We start from the raw sequence: 12,416 nt of genomic DNA, 5'->3' as shown, positions 1-12,416 counted from the left end.
AGAAATAAGTTCTATAACTATAAAACAGCAGACTTAAACAATACAAATACTGACCTACTTGTAAAATTCACATCAGACATTCACATACTACAAACAACACTGAAAATAAACAATTTTTTACCTTTTTCTTATGTGTTTTTTTAATCTGCCTTAAAGGTTTGTGAGAGTCATATTCTCTTGCTTGCTGTTGTTTTAGGGAGGGGGTCTGTAACTTGACTGCAGTATGAGTCATAGTGTAAAGATTTTGGAGGCAAGATGACCTACATGTGTTCACCGAGGATCACATTAGGTGGAGCTCTGCAGCGAGAGGCTGAACAAGTCGATCACCAGTAAGAAGAGTTCATTAATCACAAGTGTCAAACTGAATCAGGTTCTCTTTTGTGTGCACACTTGCGAGTAAGGTCTTGTGTTTGGCCAGTAGGTGAGGCCAGAGTACAGAAGGATTAAGCTCAACCTAAAGAAAAACTCTGCTCCTATACGCAAACACACCCGCGCGCTCAGATAAAACACACATTCGGAGGAGTATGGTCTTCATTAACTGCACACATGAACCCATGCACCATTCGAGGTGAGGTTTAAAAGCAACAACAAAGCCTGTTGAGTTCCACTGCATTTAAAAGTGCCTGACCATCAGATAAGGGTCACCTCCGAACCTTCAATCAGACCAATGTTTAGTCACAAAGCTGAAGTAACGGCTGATGACATCTAAACCCATTTCAGGCATCATTTCTTTTCAAAACACATGACTTCTCCATTAAAACGCGCTTATTTCTGTTTCACTTCCCTGTGCAGAACTGACACATCAGAGAAACCAGCTCAGTTCTGTTTTTTTTTTCTAGAAAGCACATGGCATCAAATCCAAACACTTCAGCCAGCAGACTTCAGGGAGCTGTGCATGCGTGTGTGTTTGTCTGTGCTCACCAACAAATGTTTTCATAATTCAGGCACTTAGTGCAGTGAACCAGCTTGTCCTGCCTTGTAACCATGGCGACCCTGTGTTTACTAATGGGAGGCTGCCGAAGACGGCTGCTCTTCCATCCATGAGCTGAAGCGTCTGCACCAAGCGGGGCAGAAAATGAGCCACACACTCGTGTAATTCTCGACATGCGTGCGTGGCCATTATCACCCCTCAACCACCAACAATGGAAATTAATACTGTTTTTGAAAACCACGTGGGTTCAAAGCCCTCTCAGAGTTTATTTTTATCTTGAAGTTTCATGCAAGATTTGCTGTACTTGTAATTAAATATTTTTACCATCATTTTATCGATACTTGTGCTTAAGTTGAGGATCACAGCTTAATATTCCTTATATCAACACAGGTACTCACTCCAAGGAAAATAATCTGCTCATAGTCTCCCCCTCTGTGTGTTTCCTGGTAAAAAAAAAAAAAATGACGTGTGTGTGTGTGCGTGTGTGAGTGAGTGAGACTGTGAGGTGACCCTGGGAGCTTTCTGGATCCAGATGGAGGTGGAATTCAGCAGACAAGCAGAGGCCCCAGTAAGAAAAGCACAGGAAATAGAAATCTGACAGAAGGGATCATGACTCAGTCTGTGTGTGAGTTTACAGGCAGCCAGGTCACGGTCTCGTCATGGTAAGCTCACCTTAGCGTGTGAGTGTGAGTCATGCCTTAACCTTCAGTGAGTCACAGTGAGTAAAAAGTTAAATCTCACAAATTAAAACCTGTTTATGGACCAATATCCAATAGTCTTCTCATCTAGTCTCTGTGTGAGAACAAAGAGATGGGACACAGAATGTTTGTGTTTGAAATGTATGATGAAGAAATGTATGTATGATGAAGAATATATGAAGAGAAACCCTGTGTAATATAGTGGACTGTGACCTGTGCATGACACTGGTAGTGTCTAAATACATAATGAAGCAGGATGTGTAAAAATTATGAGTTAAGAGTGAGTACTCAGCAGGAAACCTCCCAGTCAACAGGACAGGGAGGGGGAACTTAAGAAATGAAAGGAACAGCAGCACCAGTCTGCCCTCTAGTGGTGTAAATTTAATTAGTAAATGATGCACAAAGCAAACCATTTGTAGCCTAAATCTGCATCACACAGACATTCTTTTGTCTGTTAGAGTGTGAGTGTATTTTTGTATGCTTGTCATTTTTATTTCTCTTGTTTTTCCTTCCTTTGTCAACAAATTAAGTCTTTTGCTTTGCCTCCTCACACAAAAGATAACTTAACGATGCACAGTGACTTGGAGATCTGAAACATATTACCGCTTCAGGGATTCAAACTGTGCTTCAACGGATTTTCCTGTGACTGGGGGTGCATTTTTGCGGTTACCATGGAGATGTGAAGCCAGCGATGTGAGCGCCCAGAAAGGGGCTATTTTAGTTTACTTTGACAAGGTCTACAGCTGACAAACACACTTCCAGACTCCCAGTTTACAATGAAATAATGTGTTTTTGTTCACAGTGCTCAGAGTTGATCAATAACGCATAATGTTGTAGCTTTTAGCTGTGCTGAAATTATTGCGTCAAATCTCATAATTTTCCCCAGCAGATTTCCCAAAGCTATTTTCCTCTGTTTTGTACTGATGGGATTCTAATTTTTCTTCTTGTGGGGACACAAGATGTCACAAAATCATCATCTGTCTTCTTTAATAAGCATCATTCTAACCTAGTGCAAGCTCCAACTGGTCTCACTGCTTTTTCCGATTAAGTTTTCAGCCTAGCTTTGCCAGCAGTTTCTGCTGAGTGAACATTGTGAGGAAGGGGTGTTCGTCATGGAAGCCTGATGGCAAAGATAGCAAGTCTGCAGCTGAGTGACAGTATGATCTCCGCGAGGCAGCTTGATAATGGTGACAACACTCTCTGACTATGCCAGAGGGCAACTTTCAGATAACAACAGAGCTGCACACGGAGGGGGTGGGGGTTTCTACAGCTGAGAGTGTCAAACTAACACACTGGGGGTGTGGGTTCTAAAGCATTAAAGACGGGCTGATTACTGGATCACTGGATTTGTGCTGTGTGATGACAACTCACCCATTCCCCAGATCATCAATGTCATCGTCGTCGTCGTCATCCTCATAGTCATTGTTGGGGTTCTTCCCACCCAGATCGCTGTCGCTGAGGTAACCCCCCTTCAGCAGGGACGGGTCAGCGTCTTCCAAGTCTTCAATGAGACGGATACTCGAGGTGTGGCTGATCCGGAGGGGGATGTCTGACGGGGCGTTACCCGTGGACGGGGCATCACCTGCCTGCAGGCGTGGGCTCGCTTGACCCTGGCGCCATGACAGCGGAGAAGAGCGATTCGACAGACTGGAGACAGAGAAGGCAGCGGCTTCATCACTGTCATAGTTTATGGTCCCCTCGATGCAGCTACAGAATAATAAAAAAAGAGACAGTTATTATTAGTTATTAATATTATCCATATTGTTATAATATTACATACTGAAAAGGTTGGGTAAGAAAAACAGACAGTGAAAGGGAATGCCTTTCATTTTCTCTTTTATTCTTATTTTATTCAGAAATGCTTGAGATCTATTTTCTGTATCCAAGCTCTTTCCCCTTGCTCACATTTTATCCCCATTTCTCTGAAACTTCACGTTAAGAAGCCACACACAGATTTTCGAAAGGCTCAGGGATTATTTGGGATGTGGATGTGCGCTTGCAACAAGCACATTTCAGGATATTCCTCCGGATACTGACAATATGCATCTATTTGAAGTGATTTTCCTGTCAGCAAACACTGCTCTCTGCTCCACATACAGCTTAAAAGTGCATACAGGATCAGTTTTATGCTTGCAAACATTTGAATGCATCTCCAAACGTCACACGTGTTTCCTGTGCCAAAGCAGCGCAGCACATCACTCCTAAAGCGCCTGAGAATGATGAGAATTAGCATATTAAAAGTTACAAGCGCTCAAACTGTGTGACAGCGGGTGCATTAAAATTAATCCTGTCTGCAGGATACAGAATCATCCTCACAAAAACCACCAATAAAGACTTTTCTGAATGAAAGGCTTCCTGCAAACATAAAACTGGGACAAAGGAAGAGAAACTAAGCAGAGAGAAAGGATGCTTTCACTCTTTGACACATTTCCTGGTTGGTAAATATACCCAACATAACAGGTAAATAATGTATAAGCAAAACAATTAGCTTTTTAACAAATCGTTTTGTATAATTAATGCAAATCTCCCCACTCCAAACACTTGGTTTTCACAGGAAAGTACTGTATGCACGACATGCTGTGTGCACATAAAACTTTCATGGATAGGTTGAAGGTCTCCAGGCAAAATATGACTTCAGTAACTCAAGGTTGTTACGGGACAATAAAAGTATGAATGGCAAAGGAAACGTGTTCCAGCAAGGAACCATCTGCTGAGTTACTCTGCGAGTGGAGAGCTCCCACTGAGGGACAGAGATGGGAGGCATAGCAGGGGACGCGTAGACGCAGAGACGGAAGGGAAGCTTTCAAGGACAAAAATAACCGAAGACAACATTGAGCACGAGCGAAAACCAGTCCGGGAGGAGGAGGAAGGAAGAGGACGTAAACACCCTTTCATTTAGTCAGTTAGAGCCTACTTGTCTGTAAGGGGATTTGAATGTTGTTACCGTCTAACAGGTCAACTTTCAGCTAATCCTGCATCAGTTTCATATTAACTGACTCAAAGAAAGAAAAGAGCTGAGCGGGTGGAACATGTCTAACAGTGATGTTGATCTGAGTTCCAGCAAGACACATTACACCTAACCCACACACACACACACATGATATTAGTCATGTCAGGAAGAACCATGTTGTTGTGGGGGTAATGTACTTGCCTGTGTTTTTGTGTGCGTACACAACTGATTCACTTTGGGAGTTAACCCGATTGAAGATGGTCGCCTTAGCAGACATAAAAATGACTCTAATTCAGCTAGTTTTACAGATATTAAGCTAAAAATTGGTGCGGTGGTAGCTGAGAGTCATCCCAAAACACAAACTCCAAGCAAGTAGATTTTTGTTTGGAATGTTGGCATACAGGGTTGTGGGTGATATGCACTCCTTTAAGGAATCCTACTTTCATGTTGTTTTTGATTATAGTTGAGAAAGATATCTTTGGTTTATGGTGTAAGCCTGATATTTATTTTTATTTAATAAATGTATCTATTTACTACTTCGTACATAATGTTGATACTTTAAGAAAACAAAAACTGATTTCACTGACTCTATTTGTGCAGTCTTGTGTTTGTGTGTGGCTGACCTGCGGCTGAGCTGAACCCCTCTTAGGCTGGTCATGGTTTCCTCCAGGTTCTGACGAAGGTCCAGAACATTTTGCACGGTTCTTTTCCTCTGCGACTCTGGGTCTGTAGGGGTGCAAACACAGACAGCAAAGACACTAATTACCTGCTGACGCATTTAGTAAAACATATGCACAAAAGTTTGGAGAAAGGGTTTGACAAAACAACACCAAACATGGAACAAGATTTGAAAATCTGGTAAGTGCATCTTTGTTTCTCCCATTGCCTGTGTCAAAGATAAAAGCACATTTAATCCCTACACCTTCTGGCCAAAATGCAGAATTAGGCATCAAAACAAGATCTGGAAAAAAATTCAAGACACAAGAAATTGTTTAAAAGAGGTTTTTTAATTTTACTATTATTTAATTTTTTCAACACAAATTAAAGTTACTGCACTTGTAATCGCAGAAGTGTAGGCATGAGTAGCTTTCTCGATAACAGCAGAGCAGCATAAATAAAACATAACGCAGACAGATAAAACAACAGGAGGAGAACATTAAGCCCATGGAGGTGTCACTCTCCTGTAATGCTCAGTTAGTGCACAGTCAGCTGAAGTACTGGACATGAATGGATCACACTTCTTCACCTCTCTAAGCACCCTAAAGACATTAGTCTGGGGCTTACATTGTGTCTTTTTGTTGAAAATTGAATGAAACCAAAGAAAAATACAAATAAAAATCCTGAACTTTTTTTTAATCAATTTAAACAGCATTAACACAATTTGGGCTTAAGGTTTTGATTTTATTGTGAAATATTTGAAACTACTCACACTTTTGTTGCTGTCACAAGAAACTGATAACGTTTTTTGCTCACATTTAGACAAAGCTGAGCTCCTCCTTTTATGTGTACAACAAAGAATAATTCAAACACAGATAAAAACTGTCATCAGTAACTATTCAGGACATCTAGGCTGCCTCTTGTGACCTTCACCTTTGCTCTCCCTAATTCTCCAGAGTGTGTTTTTGTGAATAAATGAAAGGACGGTAACAGAAGTGTTATGAGGACCAGATTTGAAGCTGTTTATCCCTGAGGTTGCGCTCAATAGACCATTAGCACGAGCCAGCTGACTCCCAAACAAGGACAGCAAAACAACAGTTTAACCAAGGGACACAGGCAGATGACAACATAAATGAAAGGTCTTTTTTTAGGATCACAACGTTGACCTGGATACTGAGTTTATTCCTACTAGACCTCTTAAAATGTGTTGTTCTTTGACTCATTTCACTTTTCTTCATGTCGGTAAACGTGTTCTGGCTGTAGAACCTGACTGCACTCACACAGAAGCAAACAATATCGCCAACAAACAATCCTATAAAGACGTGCAGATGGTTGGTGAGGAGGAGAACGGGGAAAGGTCATCCTAATAAGAGGGAGGAGGGCAAATCCTGAGCAGCCAGAGGTGTCAATCTCAACAACAGCTGCACACTAAACACATACACACATTTGTATAAACATAAAGACAATTTGACAGGCTCTTGCACTGAGCCCAACAAATAAAATTGCACTGATTTTCCCTCAAAGAGGAAAAACAATAAATACAATTGATTAGGCAGCTTGGGGGGACACGTGGAACAAAAGGAGACACGATGAATGCAAACCTGCAGCTCAAACACACACATGCACACACAAAATGTCCAAAAACAGAAATGGGAGTTGCTAATGAGACCAGTGCTGGTGCACACTGTGGAATATCAAGCTTTTAAAAGCCACTTTTTGGCTTTTAAATGTTCATGTTAGGGTAAAGTTTAACAGGAACAAAGACCCTCTGTCAGAGGCAAAGTCTGACACACACACAGGCTTTAATTGGGAGGTTTTAATTACCCTTAAACAGCAGCTTTGTTTAACAATGGCGTCTAATTGATTAGATACGGTGTGTGTTTCTGCGTGAGCCCGTGTGTGTGTGTGTAACTGGATGTCTGTGAGAGACTTCCTGTCCCGCCTGTGCCCTGGCCTCGATGTTCCCAGCTGGCATTTTTTTTTTTTTTTTTTCTGGGGTTGGGAATTAGGGATGCAAATATCCCTGTCAAGGCCTGGGAGCTCCCCTGAGGTGAAAATGATTTATCTGGTTTAAACTGATTGTGTGTTTCTGTTGCATATGAGTATTTTTTTTTGTCTATCTGCTGGTAAATCTCCACCTGTCTCTTCTGGATACACACACACAAACATGATCTGAATTGGATAAGAACTCGTCGGAGGTGCCTTGCTTAATGGACAACTCAGACTGAGAGTCAGCATATTGGAGTGATGGTGCTGTTGTTAATGCAGGGTTCTGTCTCTGCGTCATAATTGCAGAGACTGCTCTCAGACAAAACAGAAAATAAACTAACAAAACAACAGAACTCAACACAAAAATAAGGTCAAAGACAGCCATCATTTTAAAAAGGAAAAAAATCCATCAGTTTTTTTAGGTGTAATATTATTAGTATACTAAATCTGCTAAAAAGCCCGCAAACCAAAACCTCCAAACTTAATTCTTTTTTAAGGGACAGCTAAAGACTGATACTTATTTTATTTTTATTGTGGCTCAAAATTAATTAGTGTCCATGTTGTGGCATTTGAGAAACACAAAGGAAGACGGAAGTGGTAAACCCGCTATACAATGCGGCCAGCAGAGAGAGAGAGAGTGTTGGGGAAACAAAAAGGGAGAAACTGCTGTCCACTTGCTTTCCTCTGGGCTCACTTGTCTTCCCTCTCCATTAGAAACAAACAAAACAAAAAAAAAACCTCTCCAAAGACATACTAATGGCCATGTCCTTGGAAGGCCTGTGTGTCATTTTGTGTGCATGCGCTCACGAATGCTTTTTGTGCAGCAACGTCCTTGTTTTATTTGCAAGAACCCGAGTGTGTGTCTTCATCATGGAGAGATTAATTATATAGAATATCACTGAAGAGATGACAAACAGCTTCCATTTCTATTCTTTCCGTCCTTCCCTCCTGAGTTCATCTGTCTACGGTCTGTTCATGTGCATGCACATCTGTCAGTGTCAGCACGGCTGTCCTCAGGCAACAGTCTTACTGCATGACGGATAGATAGACGTGGCCGAGCATCACTGCTTTTACACTGCTTTTACCTCCAAGAATGCTCGTCCTTAAGGCAAATTAGCGGTTTGTCAGCTGCACAAACAGTCATTACAGCATTCCTGACAAGTAACACGCAAATATGTGCAAGTCGGATGTTAAACATTTCTGTTTCTCAAAGAAAAGGTGTCAAGACGTGGAAATATTAAAATCCTAGCATAGCTTAAAGGAATTCATATCGCCTGCCCCTTTCATGCCAGAGTTTTAAACTAACATTACTGTATGATGACAATAGATGGCGTTTTGGAGAGGTAAATGTAGAGCACATGGTAGCACAGGCGTGTGTTGGAATTGCACAGCTTTGTTCGTTCCTTACTTTACATTGTGTGTGTATTTTGTTTGACAGGAGCAGTTGCTTTAGCACTCCTGCTTCCTGTTTTCTCTGTTTGTCTGTGTTTTGACTCAGCTAAGCCCAGCATCTCAGCCTGCAGCTGACCTAAGACAGTTTGCAAAACAGGAAGTATTACAACACACAGCTATTCCTGCACATCTGGACAGGCCGGACAAACATGCGCTAAAGCACCCCAATGTGTATCCACACACACACACACACACTGACGGTCCTTTGCTTGGATGTTGCAACAGGATATTAGGGCTCTTGCAGATCAAGTCTGATATGCAACTCGAATGTTAATGAGCACATGATTGCATCTGAGCACATGCAGCGGTTTTGCCATGATAGAACAATTAGGTGTGTAAATTCATATTTGCAAGGAAGAGAAGCTATAGTGACAGTAATAATAACAACGGAAGAACTATTTAAACTCCAAGAAGATGAGGAACAAGTGGTTGCCTTAGAAACACAGAGGCAGAGTTGTGGACGGTTTTTAACATTATACATAGATCCAGGATTCCACGTGCAACAGTTTAAACCTTCAGACTTAAATCCCCTTAGTGCAGATTGCATCCCCACCAGAACTCGGCTCTCTGAATGTTGACACAAACACAAGCGTCCACACATAAACACTCTCTGCAGATCTCCTTAACTGCAGATCTATCTGCTTAAAAGTCACAGTGCTATCCGCTTATAAGGACTAAGTTAAGGAGGCTTTAAATGACTCGAGAGAAGTTTACTTTCACAAGAAGAAGGTCAAGACCTCCTCAAGGTAAGCTGGAAAGAAGATCTCACTTCTAGTCTTACTCATAAAATGTCCAAACACAAATAGGGATGTGTGAGCGTGTCTTCGTCTGCGCTGATCTGCACTGATCTGCACTGGATAAGACTGACTGTGGCAGAGAAGCTCTAAGATTAAAGATTTGGAAAAAAAAAAAAAAAAAACTTAAATGCACAACCTCTGAAGTTTCATCTCTTTTGCTTCAAATTGTGTGACACACATTTACACAAGCACACCATCACACTTACTGAAGGCAAACAAGCCGAGACAGACCCCGATATGAGGCGATGTTTGGGTGTATTTTAAGTTCAAGAGGCTTGTTTCTTGTGGAACTGTATTTTACAGAATGCTTAAAGCCAGCTGCAGCTCTCCCTTGCAGGCTACACTGTGTGTGTGTGTGTGTGTGTGTGTGTGTGTGTGTGTGTGTGTGTGTGTGTGCGCTGCCTGGACTGCTAATGAGGAAATGGGTGAAACAGAGGAAGTGATAACAACAAGTAAGTGTCTCTGCTAAAATGGTACAAAAAAGCACGTGAACAGATTAAATAGATATTTATGACCCACTTTTTGACCAATAATTTCATTATGTGTGTGTGTGTGTACGATTGTGTTCAACTCTCTGTTAGCATATTATGTCATGAACCAGTACACAGGTTTTATTGAAACTCTCAGAAAGTAACCATGCGATGTACATCAACAACTGATTAACTTTTAGAGTCAACTTGGTTCAAGATGGCTGCCACAGTTACTTGTCTTTAACAAACACAAAATGACTATAACTTAGCTACTTTTTTACAGATATTAAGCTAAAATTTGGTGTGGTAAAAGCTTCCGCATTTTCAGAGCAAATAATGTGTGCAACACAATTGGGCAGCACTCATTTTCCATATTTTCAAGAGTTTCTTGTCTTTTTAGCCACAGTGCTGCAGTACAGGCTACACTGCACAATATATATTGTTGGAACATGATTGACAAATTTAATAAAAAATTTATTAATAAATTTTAAAAAAATCAAGGTTTGTAGTTCAAAAATAAGTTCTTAACAAGGATTTTCTTTGTTTTGTTTATTGTTGCTGATCTGTAAATTTTTTTTATCATTTATGTATTTTGGTTGTCACCAGGCCTGGTCGTAACACAATCACCAGATTGGTGATTAGGTTTTGGCTCCCAATGTTGATTTTGATGGATAAAACAAACAAATATGTCATGTTTTTTTCAGTAGTTCAATATTATTCTGCACCAATTGTGTATTGCTTTTGCTTAAAGGACACCAGTTGTTCATCATACAAAGTTTTAACTTAAATTTTTGACTGACTAAATGAGTAAATACTGACATTATTGTCATGAAGGGGACATTTTGGCAAATAGAAGTCAGTTAATTATGTATTCACCACTTATTTTAATCTAACAGTCTCCTTAAATCAACAAAGAAATTAGAAATATTAGTTTCTTAGTTTCTTGTTACACTTTTCAGCTAAAATGGAAGCTGTGATTGTTCAAGCTAACAACAAAATTGTTCCAAGGCTCAGTCAGATCAGATGAGTGATCACATTTATATGGTTTCTTAAAACAGCCAGTACATTCAGAGAGAGAGATTCATCAGCAACAATGGACACTTTTATCTCAGTTTTTGTGACAGGGAAACACAAATAGAACAGAAACAGAAGAGTTCTAAGTATTTCTTATCACAAGACGACCTGCATGAATCTCCATCTGTCTTTAGTTTCCTCTCTCTCTCTCACATGCAGATGCACATGGAGGGATCAAATAAAACACCAAATTATATGTTTGCTGAGAAGATGAGGTAAGAACCAAATGGTGCAGAATGGAATAAGAGTTAGACACTCAAACTTACACTCTCAGCAGTGATTTTAAATAAACAAAATACTATTTTTTAGAATAGTATAAATTTTTTTATTTTTCCACATGTAATGTTTGAGAATATTAGGCACATTTTTCCTGCGACATTCTACTTTAAGTGCTTCCCCTTAATCAGTTCGCACTTAAACCTTTCAAATCTGATGACAGTGAAGTAAGTTGCTTTTTTAAGTGAGCGCTGATGTTACGTGAGAGAGCTGAAGAGGCAAAAACACACCGAGTACTAATATAATTTAGGACGGAGATGGCAGGAAGCAGACTGCTCTAATGCAATGGTTCCTGCATTAGGTCTTTACAGACTGACCACAAAACATTGTAAACTCACATGCAAACGCAAACAAGCACACAGCGACTGGGAAAACGTGCCTTCTTCTAAAATATCACACAAGAAAGATGTTCCCTGTCCTCTTCCTGAAACGCTCGCACCAGAAATATCCTCTCTGCTGTCTCTGACTGGTGACAGAACAGTGCTGGCTGTCAACTCACATCAGAGCCAAAAAAAGAAGGAGACATAAGGAGAGAAATGTATTCTTCACCTCTTCCTTTGTGTTTATTTGCCTTCTCACTCTTTGATTAAAGGATGAGTGTCATGAATTCTTCACTCAGCAAAGCCCGGGGCAGAACCGGCAGCTCTGACCGCACCCGCATCACATTAGAGACTCAGCACTCTGGTCACAATGGAGAAACTGAGTGTGAAAAATACCAGAAAGGATAAATACAGGGGCGGGTATAGACAGGAGAGCGTATCAGGGACTGGATATGGCACACATTTCATCCTTTAGACTGAGGAAGCTGCAGCGCTTTGACCATATTTCCCCTTCAGTGCCTTTGAACATGCGTGTGCGCCTTCTTTTCAAAGCTTTGTCGATTTTCTCCGAAGGGTTTATTATTCCACAGACAGCTGGTGCAAATACAGCAGGAACTGTCAACCACTCAAATATGCCCACACACCCGCACAATTCAAAGTCAAACTAAAGAACAAGAACATTTAGTCAGGGCGGCTTTAATGAGCATCCATGAGTCACATTATGTTCTTTTGATTGATTTTTGATACACGTGATGACGATCTCGGCCAAGACCACACAACATCTCCAAGCTTCCACCCTACA

The 12,416-nt window shown here is 40.8% G+C and overlaps 1 protein-coding gene across 7 annotated transcripts in view; it reads right to left on the bottom strand.

Moving 5' to 3' along the window:
* Nucleotides 1-12,416, bottom strand: part of LOC108235232 (neuron navigator 1) — an 80,803-nt gene that overhangs the window by 46,034 nt on the left and 22,353 nt on the right. For all 7 annotated transcript variants that reach the window (XM_017415084.3, XM_017415087.3, XM_017415088.3 and 4 more), the window contains 2 exons: nucleotides 5,203-5,305; nucleotides 3,001-3,336 (listed from right to left, as the gene is read on the bottom strand). In XM_017415084.3, coding sequence (XP_017270573.1) covers nucleotides 3,001-3,336; nucleotides 5,203-5,305 — 439 coding nt within the window. The remainder of the gene's footprint in view (nucleotides 1-3,000; nucleotides 3,337-5,202; nucleotides 5,306-12,416) is intronic.

This window comes from Kryptolebias marmoratus, linkage group LG8 (assembly GCF_001649575.2).
Source record: "Kryptolebias marmoratus isolate JLee-2015 linkage group LG8, ASM164957v2, whole genome shotgun sequence".
Classification (NCBI taxonomy): domain Eukaryota; kingdom Metazoa; phylum Chordata; class Actinopteri; order Cyprinodontiformes; family Rivulidae; genus Kryptolebias; species Kryptolebias marmoratus.
Note: the sequence above shows the minus strand (reverse complement) of the source record. Positions and strands in the feature narration are given on the sequence as shown.